The 17210-nt window shown below is 36.5% G+C and overlaps 1 protein-coding gene across 1 annotated transcript in view; it reads right to left on the bottom strand.

The window, feature by feature from the left end:
* IQCM (IQ motif containing M) overlaps positions 1-17210 on the bottom strand; it is a 112866-nt gene that overhangs the window by 76749 nt on the left and 18907 nt on the right. Inside the window, 1 exon segment of the mRNA XM_074821287.1 lies at positions 9326-9417. Coding sequence (XP_074677388.1) covers positions 9326-9417 — 92 coding nt within the window.

Here is a 17210-nt window from a genome sequence, read left to right as displayed (position 1 = left end):
TCCTAACAATGGCCAACAAAGGAGTATGGCACGCATAAGAAACATGGCACTTTCAAGGGTTATTCGTCCCCATTATAGACTTCTGATTATCAGCAGTTTGGTGACTGAGCTAGAGGCAGCATCTATACCCGCATGTTTAATAGCCACTGAATAACCAATCAGACATCAAATTGTCTAATCCATTTTTGATCCCTTTTCTATTTTCAGAAACAACACCTGTGGCTGCCAGATCCACAATTCAATTATGCATTATATGAAAAAGATTTTTGTATTTTTGCACTAAATTTGCTACCTGATGATTTCATCAGGCCCCTCTAGTTCTTGAGCTAGAATAAAATATATATTATTCTTTATTAGCCTTTCCCATACTTTCAAGATTTCATTCCTGATCTATTACCTCTGTTGCCTAGACTTTATGATACTGAATCAATGGATGGTAAAATGGTATATGATATACACTCTCAGCAAATACAGCATGAAACATTTTCCCACCTGTTGATTCCCAGCTCATTTAGTCTGTTTTATGACAGAAACTATTCCACACCTCTGGCATTCTCATACACAATCTTCTAGATTCCTCTTCTTTTTAGGAGAGTATGATTGGCATGTGATATTTAAGACATGGGTGGACTATGGATGTAGTAAGAACTTGATCAGCAGACAGCTATACAGGTAGTTTGATATTCTTAGTAAATTCCAATTAGATTATCAGCAATACAACTGGTCTCAGGAGTCTTCCTACCAGTTAAGGACCTGGTGTATTCACCGAATCACAGAATCATCTAGGTTGGGAAGGACCTTGAAGATCATCTAGTCCAACCGTTAACCTAGCACTGACAGTTCCCAACTACACCATATCCCTAAGCGCTATGTCAACCCTACTCTTAAACACCTCGAGGGATGGGGACTCCACCACCTCCCTGGGCAGCCCATTCCAACACCTAACAACCCGTTCTGTAAAGAAATACTTCCTAATATCTAGTCTAAACCTTTCCTGGTGCAACTTGAGGACATTACCTCTTGTCTTATCGCTCATTACTTGGTTAAAGAGACTCATCTGAAGGTGACTTAAAGTGACTCATCAGACAGCTGAAGGAAAGACTGCATGCCTGACAGGTGATTTGCTCCTATCCACCTCATGAAAATGTGGATCCTATTGGTTGCGACATTTCCATGTATTTTTTGGCTACCTCTGCTTCAGATCCTGCTCCCTAGCCTCATTTACTCAAACTAGAGTCTCATATTCAACTGTACACTAGCCTTGCCTGTTTTCTACCACCTTAGACCCTACTGTGCTCTATGGGCTTCCTGATACTTCAGCCCAGCTCCCAGCCATGCTATTCTCCCAACACTTCCACTGATTCTTCTTCTGACCTGATGTGCTTGGCTTGTGTCACTAACTCCTGACTGTAGCCTCTCTCCGCTCTTCTGCCTGCCTTGAGGTACACAGACATGGTGATGTTTTCTGTTCAGCCCTAAGTTCTTTGCCTTTCCATATCCAGCCTCCTACTGTGTTTTGTACTCCCTCTGGTTAGCAATTTCAGACAACTAACCACAATTATTCCAAGTTTCTGCCTGTGTGAAAATGCCAAATTCAGAGCTCGTTCAGGTGTATGTGTACAGAGTGATTCCTTCCACCAAACATTTTCATTACTTTTTCAATTACCAGAATGTTTTGATGAACAAATAACAAAACATGGTTTTGTTTGAAAAATCAGATGTGGTACATGCTAGATTAATGTTGGCAATGCATTAAGTACAACTAAACCACTGTTTCAAGCATTTTATTTAGCAAGTCTACCCACAGAGCCTGAATGCGAGACACTGATTATCATTTTTTTAATCAAAGAATGCAGGTTTTAAAGACTGCAAGTCAGTGCACTGACTTGTATTGCAGATTTCAAGCAGTGAGGTATGAGTTATCCAACTGTTAGAGAAAAATAGTCTTCTTAGGAGGCTGCTAATGCTCTTCAAGCAATTGCTATTGCAAATAGAAGACCTGGCTCTGCACACCCTTGTATATTTTGGGCTCATCAGCCACCAGTGTAATTAACTGTTATCTGGTGGGAGAGATAAAATGCATGCCCATGCCCAGGAATAGTGTTATTTAGTACCTCATTTTATAGGTGTATAGTTCTTTGGTCATTTATTTATTAAGTTCTGTGTCACTGCTAGGTAGTCATGTCCAGTTTTGGTTGGCTTTTATACTGGTCTTTTCTTCTGGTTTTGATCTAGGGATTTGAGTCCTGGAGTTGTTCCTCCCTGAACTAGAATGTTCATTTCAAAAATGAACATTTTGAGAAGATAAACCTTTGATCAGTAGACTGCTACACATAAGGCTTAATACAGCTGAGAGAAAACTATTTTTTCACCTTACTTTCTTAAGTATTCTTTCTTAAGTAAGGTGTATATTTTACCGTACTTTCTTAAAGTAAGTTGATGACATAGCTTGAAGTGTCTTCCCTTTTAACAATAAGGAAAATCGTATCATCAACCCCTGGGAAGTGGGAGGTGAGAAATACATGCAAAGGTTCTTTACAATTTGCACTCTCCAGGCTATTTGATACACTGCTATAACAAAGGAGTCAAATGGCTTTATCTTCTCAGAATCTGCCATATAAAACAGTGCAGTGAAGCATGTGTTTGATTCTGAATGAGCTGTTCCCACTTCACACTATGATAAGCCACTTGCCAATTGAGTTCAGTCTTCTGCCTCCCACTTGCAAAAGGAATTTAATTGGCTGTTACAGCAATCTGTACTCTGATAAGGTTGCTGAGAGAAAAAAAAAAAAAAAACCAACACCGAAACTATCATCTGAAGACCTCATATAGTATTTTTCTTCCACAGCCTTCTGTTTGTGCTGGTCCACCATCTCAGTGTGTAGCAACCCTTCAAACAGCCATTCCTCCCTCTAGATTTCCAATTTTTACCTAAGGCCATCCAAAAGTTCACAATTCTTTTCCTTTATTTCCCAAACTACCTTTCAAGTCTCCAGTATGTGGTCCAGTAGGTTGCATACGCTTTCATGTGAGGCTTCCTCCCTCCTTTGAATTCAAAGTTTTATTCTGCCTGAGACAAGGGTGGCCTGCAATAAAGACCTTGCTTCCACTTCACAAGCCACCTGTTATCTTCTTCGCCAACCTGCCAACTCCTCTATTGCTTCCTAGTCCTGCTGCTCCCCAGCCCACTGTGCCATCTGCACAGCAGGAATTCTGAGATAAACTTACAAAGTGTTAGAAGTCTCAGCTTTGTCTCAGAGCCGGTGCTGCTTTGTGAGCAGAATAATTATTCTGGAATAAAAGTAACTTTTATTTAAGAATAATGTCTGCATGGAAAGCTACTCCAGAATCAGGGGTAGCAAATGAATTTATTCCATTCTAGCTCTGGTAGTCTGCTTCCTCCTTTGTACAGGGCCCAAGATCTATTTGTGAATACCTTAGATTTTCTTACAAGGACGGGATATATATGGATATAATAATTACGTTAATCTACAAAAAGAACAAAAAAATACTCAAAATATTATTTAAAAATTTCCAGCAATTTTTGATAGTAATATTTCCAGCATTTCTGAAATTATGGAGAAGCTGAAATGCAGGACTCTGATGACTCATGACTGTTAAGACTTCTGTCCCAAAGTTTAAAAAAAAAAAAAAAAAAAAAGGAACTTTGTAATAAAACCACAGTTCACTGCAGCCCAGAAGAAACTGGATTGAGTGTCATATGAAAGTCTGGAAGAGGTGACTCGGTTGCAGTCAGAGAAAAAATTCAGTTCAGCTATTATAGTTAGTGGTACTATGCCATAGAAACTCAAGACCTTAGTCTTGGTCCCATAATGCTGGACACTGCTTAAATACAATAAGTATAGTACAATTACTCTCTCAGATAATTCACAATTGCAGTAAAAATCAAGAGACAACAGAGGAATACAGACAGATGAAGTAACACAAGAAAACAGTGAAGTAACACAAGAAAACATGAGAGGCATGATACAGAGTTGTCACAGTACATCAGGAGCTTAATGGTTATTACTTTAGAACAGACAGTGTGGTAAAGGTTAATCTTAAGAATGAATGTAAAGTGCATTAAAGAGATTGGTTTGGACCATCTACAAAGAGCTTCTGCCAAGCCTACAAGGTAGCACAGGAAAAACACCTGCAGTTGCATGCTGGAACATTGAAACTGGCATCATTCATCCATGGGAAGAATAGAAGCTGATCATTCTATTGTGAATCAGAGATGATAGAGTGGAAAAGGATGTTTCATATTTTGTTCAATTCAGATTATTATGGTATTCTGTCTAAACTGGCGAATTTGAACCATGGAACCACTTTGCATGATAAACAGTAGAACTCTTTATCAGCCTTGAATCATAATGCAGAAATGGGTAATTCACAGCTAGCTTTGAAAGAGCTTTCGATTTAAATAACTGTCTCCTATTTTAGGTCAAGTGCAAAACCCTACTAAAGTGCAAATTGCAAGCAAACCAAGCTATCTCAGCTCTTAAAACACCACAGCTATATCCTATCTCATCCCAAAGAAAATAAATCAATAATTCAAAATAATGGCATTCTGGTAACGTAACACCTTGTCTATAACCTGTTCTTCCTCATGTGTCTTTTGGGGAAAGATTTTATTAGGCATATTTTAAAGTTTCATGAACCACTCTCACTTTTTTGTTTCTGTTAATTTTTCAGAGAATACATGAAAGCCATTCTGAAACAATACCCCTAGTGTATGTAAGCAAAGCTATAGGCACATTCTGAGCACACTCACTGTTCTATCCAGATTCATAAGCTACCGTGATCCCTGTTGCTTTTTCTCTTAAAGAGAATGCAATCAGACATGGATATACCCTGCAAAGTGATTTTATTTCACATGAAACATTCAGTAACAAAGATGTCTTTGTGCATGACATGTTTACTACTTCTTCTTCCCCACTTGTCTGCACTTTAATCCAGGTTAGCTTTTCTCGGTAGATTAGGCATTGCAGTTGGCTTTAATCAAATAAAAATGCCATGAAGCAAGGACATAAGTTTACATGGTAATTTACCTACCAGGAACATAGGTGTTGCAAATAGAAAGCTGAATTGATGTTGAAAATAATTGAAAGGATGTGCCCCAGATTCAGCCGTGAACACAACGTAACTGCATTGGCAATACAGGCCTATCATCAAAACCTCTTTCAAGAGGTAGTTTAGCTATGTTTATCTGTACAAAGATAGTACTGTCTTCTCTTTGGATAATGTCTCACTTATAACTTCACATGACATTTCAAGATTCTGAAGTTCAGTTTCGGTTTGTTGCAGAACAAAATCAAGAGCTTCTACACGGTGGCTAAGGCATTTACTTGTGATGCTGGAAACTCATATTGAATAAAATGCCCTGAAAGAATCAGCAAAGTGATTTCAGCTTCACTTTTTCACATCCTACCCAAAACCCCCTCTGCATGCTTGGTTTCATGAGAAGGTTAGAATTTCTGGTTTTCTCCTTTCCTCACCACAGCAGATATTCTAGGTCTGAGAAATTCTTCTTGACAAAAATGTCATTGAAACTCATTTCTGGGGGGAAAACATTTCAGCTGTAGAGCTTCAGGATTTACCTAAAGTCAGCATATATTTTTCAGTCATTTGCTCCTTGTAGAGGAAATGCTGGCTTATCCTTACTGGAAAAAACACTTTTCAATAAGCACTACACAGTAAAGTCAGCACCTGTTCCTAACGCAAGTGTTTGCAGTGTAGCAGGAGATACTCTCACTCCCTAAATTCTATAAACTCACCCCAGGACATAGTTCCTCAGCAATGTGTGCTCATGACACAGTCCTTCCTTTCACTCCTTCCATGGAACTAGCATTCCATGATTATCTCATCCTTAACACCAAGCAAATTTAATAATCAGGAAAGTCTTTACTTAATGAAAGATAAAGTCAGGCATTTTGATGAAAGATTAGAAAAAACACGCTACAAATAAATATAAAATGCAATTTTAATTTAGACTTAATGATCAGATGCCTCTCTAAGCAAGAGGACCTGTTTTATCTAGATTCCCCAAGATTCTTCCATCCTGTCAAAGCTGAAAATTTACTGCATTCAGCAATACTATTTCTTCTGAATGTTATTCTTGATCTAAAGCTGGACAAGGACATCCCATTCCATTTGATTTTTATTTCTCTTTTTTCTATTTTTTTCCATACTATTTTTTAAATGTGAGTGTAGTCTGTGGACTTGGCAGTCTTCCTTGGGAAGGCTTCCTCAGAGATGTTTGCACATCATCAGCTAGCAAGGGTTACTTCACTGTCATTTCATACATCTCCAGGATTCTTCAGTTAACACGTTTATTGCAGCTTAAATGATCTTAACATAAATTCCTAGGACATTCCAATTGTGAGAATACTCTTAAGGTTGAATGTTACATTTTGCTTTTAGTCACTGTCAGTCTAAACTTGTCGCAGAGACTAAAGATGACATCTTTGGGCACGCCATTAATATTGACAACAGACTTAGGAATACAATAGTGTCACTGAACTACCTCTGGAGACACCCTGCCACCATCCCTGTCCCTCTAATCTTGAATCATTTTGACTGATCGGTGCTGTTTAACAAAACATTTAATGAAATACTACCAAAACAATCTTATCTTCAGTAAGTCTATTCCATACTGTAAACTAAATTTTAGACTCAGTTTCTTTACTGATGAATGTCCTCCAAGAGATCTTTAAACAATCACACTTTCTAGTAAAGTTTTCAAACCAGAAATAACAATATGAATCACCAATTTGCAGATAATTTCTGAGGCCACTTGTAAAATACAAAGTTTAAGATGGAGAACAAGTAAATCTCAAAATACAACCACGAGTTGTTTAGTATGCACAGTTATTTACCTTTTCAAACTTATTTTTTTCAAATACAATAAAAAATTAATTTTAGCCATGCAATTTTTTACGTTAGACCAGTTCTAACTCCAATTTAGTTCCTAGCTGTGGTTTCTCATTGTTTGTAAGTTGGATAAGGAGCTGAGTAAAGGAGAGCCAGTGGTGCACTGATCTAAACAAGAGAATATGGGTTAGCAGGACGTTACTGGTGGATTTCCCCCAGAATCTGTGTCACTAGTGAACATAATAATACTTCTATTAGTATTCAGCATAGAGTAAGAGAGTACCAGTGAAATGACATGCAGTTGGAATACAGCACTAAAAAACCTGGAAGATCAAAGTGTCATATAGGAAAAGAACAACTAGATGATATTGTAGACTGGAGTTATAGAAACAGAGTGAACAGTAAAAGTGCAAGTTTCTAAATTGATTAATGAGAAGAAATTCTATACAAGTTTTTTACTTAGAGATAATGGTGGAGGAGGAAGACCTGGATGTCTCATCAATTTTCAGCATGACAATAAGCTATAGCTGAGTAGAAGTAAATTTGATCCTAGAAATATCAGATGAGGAAAAGCTTAATGCTACTCTGTGAGTTCATATATTCTGTATCACTGTGGTCACTCAACATTCCAGCGAGGTGAATTCTGACTGACTAAAGTGCAGGAAATGGCTGTTAGGACAATTAGGGCAATGAAGAGTGTCTCATATGAGAGGAAAAAAGAAGCAGTTTCACCTTTTTCAGCCCAGAGAGGCAAAAGCTGATAGTGGACACAATTGATTCAGGCAGGAGTGGGTGTAAAAAGTTGAGGAGGGAGAAGAGTTATAAAACCAAATGCCAGTGTTGACAAAATAAAGAGTAAGTACAAACTGGAGTTGCCTAAATTTAGAATGAAAACTGAAGGTTTCTGACCACCAAAGGAGATGAGCTGTTTTTCCATGGAAGTAGTGGGACCAAAAAACCCCAAAAATTAACTAGGTGAAAACTAATGCTTAATAAATATCTAAATGGCACAGTGCCTACACCAAGGTCCTGAATTCATTAGGTGAAAAATACCCTTATCGGTCCAAAGTCACTCTCTGTGAATTAACTGACTGTTAGGACAATTTACAAAGAGAACTGAATTACAGTACAGAAAGAAAAGTTCTTGTTTATACAAAGGCTAGGTTCATAGTGTTTTCCAGAGAATATGGAGAACAATTATCTGACTCTATCTATCTGAGGATGACTCATTTAAAAGTAACTATCATTATAAGATGCTTTTAGGGATAACATCTCTCAATTGAAGAGGTGCTAGAATTTCAGCTGTCACTCTCCAGAATCCTGTCCAACTCAATTTAAGCTATCAAACTTTCTCTCTTTTTTTATATTCTGCTTTATTAACACAGACACTCCTTTTTAAGAACAAAAGAAATATTTAAAGAAAAAAGAAAGCTTCCACTTTTGTTTCTTGCAAGCCTTTCAGTCTTCACAAGTGTTTTCCAACAGGCTAAAATGTGTTTAAAATTATTTTATTAAATATTATGACCTATTCACTTCTAAGGTCAAACAGAAAACTTTAAGTAGGGAAGTTACCTTCAACAGCTGCTTGCTGCCTTAAATTACTTTTAAGATTTAATCTTTGTACCTCAAAACCATATAGTTTCTAAATCTTGTGTATAAAATGTGTAAAGTTTTGTTAAACATTTCTATTGCTTTCTGAGCTTTACCTCACTTTAACTATATGAATTTGAGAATCTAATCTTTGCAGTGTTCAGTATTTTTCATAAAATATTTGCTAAAATTACTATAAAGGTATGGTAATTTAAATTATCCAGTGTCTGCCTTACATTACATGAGGCTAGGTCAAACAATTTCAGTTTTATAAGCCCACTGGAAAAAAATGTTTACATTTCTGATAGCATGTTGTAAAAATCAAGTTGGTTAAACAATGAGATAGCCATGAAGATTCATATACTGGAAATCATATATCAGTCTACCCGTCCCTCTCCATAAAGAAAGGGTGTATATATGTAGATAAAGTTATTTCAATTTTGACATTATCTAACACACAGTGACTATCAATTTTTAAAAGTCTGTGTACTCCAGAAATCTAGATATACGGTTTGGTTTAGTTTAAAACAGGGATCCATTCTTTATATGGTGGTCTCTGTGGAACATGTCATATGCATGTACCTATGCAACAGACTTACACTCATGGAAGTTTTACTCATGGTAGTGCACCAATACTGAAGCACTGCTTTGTCCATAGTAATGGACTCACAGTATTCATAATAATGTAAGCTGAGAATTTTCTGGACCCCAAATCTTGGCTACTGCTCCAACTATAAATTTTGTTCCCCTGTTTTGATAATAGCATTGTTTATATTAGAGATCACTAATGTAGAAAGTAAAATTCATCACTAAAACACAAGAATTTCTAATGTACAGATCAATGTTCTGCCATTTTACATACCTCCTTGCCCTTCATGTTTTTTTGCCTCGCTTGGCTGTACTCCTTCAGAGGATTCGGTGCCATCACACCTCTCCAGTCCTGGTATACTTTGCCTGTTGGGAAGAACGGTGTGGTTTTGAAAAATGTGTCATTTATCCAAATCACATTATTTATTTGTATTCAAGTTATTGAATTAGTAGTTTCAGTTCCTGGAAGTGGAGCTGACATCTGCTTCCTACCGAGTCAGTCAGGAGTTTCCATAAATCACTTCAAATATTCTCAAGCCTATGGTCTAGATCGTTGACAACAAAACTAGTAAAATCTCAAAGTCTGCATCTCATTGCATAGATTTTAATGCAATCCCATAAGTATTTTCAAAGGAGAAAGCCTAATTTTTATCCAGATATCCTTCACAGAAAGGCATAAAAGCAGCTCTGCATTCTTCCATCCACCTTACCATGGATCGAATTAGCATACTTTCCTGTTCTTCTCTTCAAGCATGTTGGCTGCAAGACTTACTGTTCTTTCATCTCCTGAAAATTACCTAACTAGTACATCTCTTTTCAGATCAGGGCTAAAACTGGGAACGAGGCTGCTTTTGAAGGTATTTTAAAGAGCCAGTCTAATTTCTTATGAAACTGCAGCTCCGCCACAGTCAGTATGAGTGCCTTGTGCCAAGTCACAACTTAGTTCTTGCTCTAATGTGATAATATACTCTAGCTTTAAAATACTCTGAATGATAAAATACAATATTTTCTAAGAAAAACCTTCCCTAGCAACTTCAACTGCATTGAATTCCTGGCTCCTATACCATCTTATTTAATGAAAATGCATGCATTACTTAAAATCATGAATTGCCAGCTTACATTGTAAGATAAAGTACTTAACTATAAAGTTCTCAAAAACAATTAGATCATCTAATGTTTTTGTACAAATGAATGACTGCAAGCAGTTATTCCATCAGATAGCAGTAATTGTTTTGTTCTATATATAATAACATGAATTTTAAATGGTAACATGCTTAATCCATAACACAGTAGTTTTGATGCTGAGGGGAGAAATAATTTTCTGCTCTAGATTTTGAAAAGAAAATATAACCTTGACTTCAGTGAGTGTACTGCAACACCAGGGAGATCAAAGGAGTTTGATATCTCTTGCAGTAGATGTGACCATTTCAGAAAAATGGCATCAAATTTGGCTAATGAAATGAAAAACTTAATTGTGCCAGTTTTGCCTATTATATACACAACAATAGAAGCTGCCTTACTGAAAGAGGTCAACAGTCCTTCTTGTCCAGGACTCATTCTCCAAAAATAGCACACACTAAACACTTCTGAGAAAATTTTAATTGCAAACCACATAGAGGAATCTCAAATCAACAGAACTCCTTCTCCCCTCTGGATTGCCTGGTCTTCAGTCATGATGTTTAATGTCACTAGAACATTTTAGTGTTATAATTAATAATGACTCTAACTCTTCTTGACATTTTTACATCAGTAATTGCAAAAAGTAATTGCAGTTTTGTTGGAAGTATGGGGGTTTATTTTCTCTTTTAAACATCCCTTGTTTTTCTGTTAGAAACAAGGGAGCGCATGAAGACGGAATTTTCTGATGCATCTTTTCTTTACTATTCAGCATTCCTGAGACATATATACATGTTTAAATGTCCTTTTTTTTTATAGTAAAGTCCACTTTTCTGAAGATTTTTTCCAGGTAAATTTTGGACTGTAAAAGGACCATTCTGTTTCTGCCACGTGCTTTTTGGAATGCTGTGACCAGGACTGCACACTGTATTTCAGATGAGGCTGCATCAGTAATTTATGAAGAAATTTTATTATTCTTTCTGCATTTGCCATATTAACACTTAACAACATAATGTGCTTTCTTTTATTCTACTGGTCACAACACTTACATTTAATAGAACATGAGAGCTTAGCCTTCTATCCAAAACCAACATGGATGGTAGTCTCATGACTGCTACCAGGAGAGATGAGCTTCCTAACTACTAAGTTACTTAGCACTGGATGACCTCGTAGACTATATGTTAAAAAAACACAGCAAATGCTGCTCTATATTTGATAGAGCAGGCACAGCATAGCATTAGGAAACATGCAGCTAAATGATGTTGAGTTAAGCCTCTACATGCAGGAAAGAACAGGATTTAAAGACATCTCTTTCTTTTGCACCTTTTATTTATTCGGTTAAGCGTGTTTCTGTTTAGTGGGATGGATTTTACAGGTTCTAACTCTGTCTGTGAACACCTAACTCAGGGAATCCACTGCAAAGTTGTTATTTGAATCACTTCTAAAAACCTTGATCATTTAGGAAATATTGCAGAATGTTGTCTATTGTTGTCTATATTGAAATTATATTTGAAAAATGTCTGAGGCACCTAGGTATGAAAGATAAAGAAGTCATGTACTGATCACAGTCAAACATCTTAATGCAGAGACGTTCAGAGATCACAACACATTGGGGCTCTCTGCTTCAATCGTTTCTTCCCACAGCTTGGTAATTTGCTTTTCCGTTATGCACACCACCATTTCCCTTGGAGCCTGAGAACTTAATAAATATCAGCAATATCAAAGGAAGATTGGTGAGGAAAAACCAATGAGTTTACATCCCTTTGCAATTCCAGGGACCAGTGAGTCAAAATTCAGTTTAAAAAAGAAATAAACAGATTAATATTCTTTATACCTTCCCAAGTTCTCTGATACTTATTGAACTTTATCAGGTCCCAAATAAACTTCTCTTCTGAATTCTTATTGTGCTTCATTTTGATGTCAGGCATTTTTATTTAGCCCTTTTCCATAGAGAACATTTCTGTAAGGTCAACCAGGAGTGCTTTTAACCTTCATGGACTCTTTTTAAAGTCAAAAGCTGTTGCAGGAATCCTGTGAAAGGTTTATCTATGTGATCCACTAAATAGGTGAGAAAAGCCAGAGTTTAAACCAAGTTTCTCATAAAAACACTCTTTTTCCCAGTTACCATTTCACTCCAAAAATGAGCTCGTGGAGGGAAGAGGAGGAAGTTGATGAAAATTCACAGCTAGCTAATGCCTTTTTAAATAGGACACTCATTTTTAATCTACAGTACTTACAAGCAATTATTAGCTAGAATATAGAATTAGGAGCTCACAGTTTATATGTATAATTTAAAGGGGGGGCTAGTTTAATAACTTCGTGTTAGAGAATTAATTCAAAGCATTTCAATTTTATCTATAAAGTCAGTCTATGACTGCTTTAAAACAGTGAACAGGAAAATAGTGGCCAGGATCTAGAAATATAAAGCAGTCACAGAATGCATGAGGTTGAAGTTTATATCCACTTTGACATCTTTTACACTGCCAGGATAGCATAAATAAGATTGTGGCTCATCTCAGCACCAAAACAGGAGATTGCACTCCCTGCTACATTGCAACTTCCATTATATTTATTTTAAATAAAGTTGCATAACAAGAAATAAGTATTTTCTGTATGTCTCCAGTGGCTGAGGCTGTAATAGAATTAGAATATTTTTATGCAACTTTATATAAATGTATGCAAATGTTTTATGTATATTTATGCGTATGTATAGTAAGAGATTATATACATATATAAGAATTAAAAGCACAACTTCAGTGCAGCAAGGAAGTATTTAAATATTCCAGAATAAACATAATGTTATGATGTCTTTCCAATTCTCTGGTAATGTAAGATATAAAAACATTCAAGATCTCATTAGAAACTTGTAACATTTAAAGACAAGATATCATGCTAATAAATTTCTCTGTTACAAACTATTTTTGTTTTCAAAACTTCATCTCAAAATATATGCTGATTAACTTTTTGCCTTGACATGTGATTTTTTGTGGGCAAACTTAAAAATTGTACAAACCTGTGTAATGGAATTTTGAGCAAATCTAAGACCTTAACTCCCACATGAATCAATAGAACAATTAAAACCTGATGGGTTTTCCTAAAATATCCAGTGCTCATTTTGGCATGCATTTTGGCATGCCAAAACATTACTAAAGTCAGACCTTTTAGCTTCAGTTTTGGTCTATTTTGTGAATGCATTCATTTAACTTGCCTTTGTTGATATGCAGAATGCAAACTTCCCAGGACGGGAGATACCTGTGCCCACATGTAGGTACAGCACTACCAATGCAAAAATTACTGTTTCTATTCCCAAGCTCTTTCATCTCCAAGCTTCAAGCTTTGTCACTTCTATTCTCAACTTTCATGATATGCTAGCTCCTTTGGACTGCTGCAATTTTACTTTATGGTTACCTATGTAAACCAGTTTTAACTAACACACCATGACAGTGTTCATCTTTATTTTCCCTTGCAGATATATATCCTTAAGCTACTTCAGAGCTTGTTACGAGTTTTCAAATGCAAGAATTCTGTTTTTGTAATCTAAACAGTATAGAAATTCTCAGTACATTTATTTTATTTCTACTGATTTACAACTTTCATTTCATTGTCACTGATTTACAGGTTGTTGCAGACAAAGCACTTGTGACACTGAGACGTGTTTTCTTTCTACTAACCTCTTCTTCTCAACAAAAGGAGGTCTGTTACTCTTCCTAATAGTGCAGTTACTGCTGGTAGCACACTTCCAGTGCCAAGTGGCCAGTGTAAGATGCAATGATTCATGGTATAGAAATAGCTATTGAATCATCACTAATTGTACTTTTGGTGTCAGGTTCAGCAGCAAGAACAAAACCAGTCCCCGCTATCCCGCAGAAGTGGAACTGGTCCCTGCCAAACATGAGATATTTTCTAGAATTCATTTGTTGTGTATCACAGCCACATTTTAAAAACCTGGTTACTTAAAATAAAAATACATTCTGCATTTCCTTTCATTAAAGTATTATGAAACATTCTTCTATTTTCTAAAAAAAAAGTGCATATTTAGCAAATAGTTTAGTATCTTTGGAAAAATGACAATTAGTTTACTAGAAATGTACCAGACAGACTGTGAACAGAGAAGAATAAGGCTTCTGAAAGTGCACCCACAAAGGTTTGCTTTTCAGGGTTGATATTACAAGTAATTAGCTTGACATTTAATAAATGACATTTCTAAGAACTGCTAAAGCTGACTTGACAAGCAAACAGAACAACCTTGTTTTGTTTAGAAAAGGTAGTTGCATTGTTGCACATTTTATGTAGTGTTTTTGCCAGCTCGAGTTGAAAACATCTACCTGCATGAAATACTTGAAATAAACATACTTTCTGTAAACTGAACTTTCTGTTAAGGTGCTCTCTGCTTAGCACAAACTCTGATAAAATGTCCTGTGGTAAAGCTTGTACATACTGCAACTGGGCAGGCCCATACTAGAGTTATAAATTTACCCTCAATTAAAGTTGTGTGTTTTTTCTAAGCGTGTTTCTAATCATAAACAAGTCAGACCACGTTTTACATTTTGGTCAAAAAACGCAGAAGATGTGTTGAAATCCTTAACTTTTCTGAGGCTTTAGAATTGAATTTGATATTGGCAAGTAAAGCATTGGGTTTGAAGGATCAAGAATGCATGGGTCAGTCCAGTTATCCAACCCAGAGGATAGGTTTGTTTACGTGCAACACATTCGAAGGGCACTTAGAAAACCACAGTAATTCAAGAAATGCATCTGAAATTTGGTCTCATTTCCTGCTTGTGTTAAGAAGAATATTAAGTGTTTCTGTCATGATGGTCTCATCAGCTTTATTTTTGTGCATTAGAAATCTTGAAATCTCTTCCAAGTGCCTGTAATAGCAGAGTATCATTCACCCAGTTCAGCTGCTTGGTTAGCACACCCACACCTCACCAGGGAAGAGAATGGAGTCTTCAACCTCAATGGCACAAATCTAGTTATAAATAGGGTTCCCATACAGCATTTGCAGACAGCCTTTCTGACAAGCCTGGAGGTTTTTTGGGTTGTTTAGTTTGTTGGGGGTTTTTTTGTGATGAATTTTCACTGGTTAAACATGGGCTGAGGCAGATCTACAAAGCTGTCCTGTTTAAAAGGAAATGTGAGCAAAGCACTGACCCTTTTTTTTTGTTTTCCCCTAATGCCAGAGTTCAATGATGACATGGTGTACTGAATCAAGCAGTGGACCCGTCTTAAAACAGAATTAGCATGTATTAGCATGTACACAAAAGTTTGTTTGAGATCTGGAGTACATAATATATGAAAGAAAGACAAAATGTGAAATATTAGATAGAGTGAAAACAGTGTTGAATGTCCTATTTTCTGTCTTCTTAAGATTTTGGGACAAAAGGAAACATATGCCTTTTTCTCTTTCCTTACTTCCTTCACTAATTCCTTATTTAACCTAAAGGGAAAAGAGCTCCACGAATGTAGAAAAACTTAAAGGGATAAGAAAAATATATTTTTTGGCAAAAGCAAAATAATCCTTAAAAAAGTGACACTTTCTCAAGAAAACTTTCTTTCTAAAAAAGGGAAAAGCTTAATAAAATGAACAGTTCTTAGTTTGCAACACTCCTGAAAGAGCAGAAACATAACCTGAAAAAAATGGAGTTTTCCATTGCAGTGTACAATTAGGGCTTGCAAATAGTAAAAACATTATGCCACTACAACACTTCACCAAAGCAATACTGAATTTGCAAACAAAATAGAAGTTAAACCAGCACACACCTTGGGGGTCCCTCACTGTCATTGTGCTGGCATAGGGACATTGATGGAAGATGGCCCTAAAATTTCCAGTTCAGAAGAGTTACTTCACTGGCACTCCTTGACATCTCTCCTGCTACACCTTGCAGGTCTTTTGTTGCCCCCTTCTACTCTCTAAATCTGATCCCACAGTTAATTTTCTGCCTTCTACCCCTTGTACAGCTGATCCCCTCCTAGCTGATGCAGCTCATTTCCAGCCTCCCAGCGATACTCTATTTCACAGCTTTTCTTAACTTCAGTCATATAAACCTTTCCATTAAAGAACTCACTTTCTGCCCACAAGGCACTTGCATGGGCCTATTTTATTGTCGTGAAAATGCAAACAACGGGCAAAACGATCTTGTATACACGTGAATGAATTATGCTCCCTCAGAAAAAGCCCTCTGAACTGCAGTTTCTTTCCCTTCCTCCCCGTCTCTTGTCACCATGGGTTATTTTTCAAATGTGCTTTCACAGCAGCTCTTCACTGAAGTGAATGGTGCTACTTTGGGACCTTGGTATTTGTGCAGTAATTACTATTGTTCAGCCTTGTATTTAATAGGCAAGTGAGAGGACTACTAAAAATATAGCAGCACTCATAAAGATTGCCTACAAATCCCTTTAGAAATACATACAAAGCTGTAGTCCCAAACAAGTCCTGTTCCATTCAGCGAAGCTTTTCTGTTAAAGTGTAATGCAAAAATATAAGACTGAGAAGAAATAATACTGGGTCAGAAGAAAGAGAGGAAAGAATAAAGACCGTAGTTCAAACAACTGTGGCCTTGCTTGGGAGAGCAAAAGTCTGTTTTATCACTGCTGCAAACTGTTCTCATTTTTTCAATTGCTTCAAGATCAAGCTAACTCTAATTTGCTCTAAACAGCTTTTGATTTTATCAAGAAAGCATCAAAGGGCCTGAGCAATATGTAGTGTGAATATCTTTCATAAAGGTCAAATTGTTTTCCTGTCTTAGAAAGAGAAATCTCCTCACCTTTTTTATTTTATGATTCAAGCTGTATTTGAAAATGCACTGTTTATTTGCAGTACTATAGCTCTTTCTTCTCCTTTCCTTCCTGTAAATCTTATTTCCAGCTAGCACTGTCCTTTATGAAATAAAACGTTTTACATGCTTACCCATGAAAAAGCCCCATCGGCTGTGTATCTTCATGTTATTAAACAAGTATTTTTTTTTCTGATTGATGTATGACCATGAACTGTGATAAATCAAGCAAGAAAAATAATTGGTTCCAGAGTTTTCTGTTGTAAGATT

Source organism: Strix aluco, chromosome 4 (assembly GCF_031877795.1).
Source record: "Strix aluco isolate bStrAlu1 chromosome 4, bStrAlu1.hap1, whole genome shotgun sequence".
Classification (NCBI taxonomy): domain Eukaryota; kingdom Metazoa; phylum Chordata; class Aves; order Strigiformes; family Strigidae; genus Strix; species Strix aluco.
This window is presented reverse-complemented; position numbering and strand designations above follow the sequence as displayed.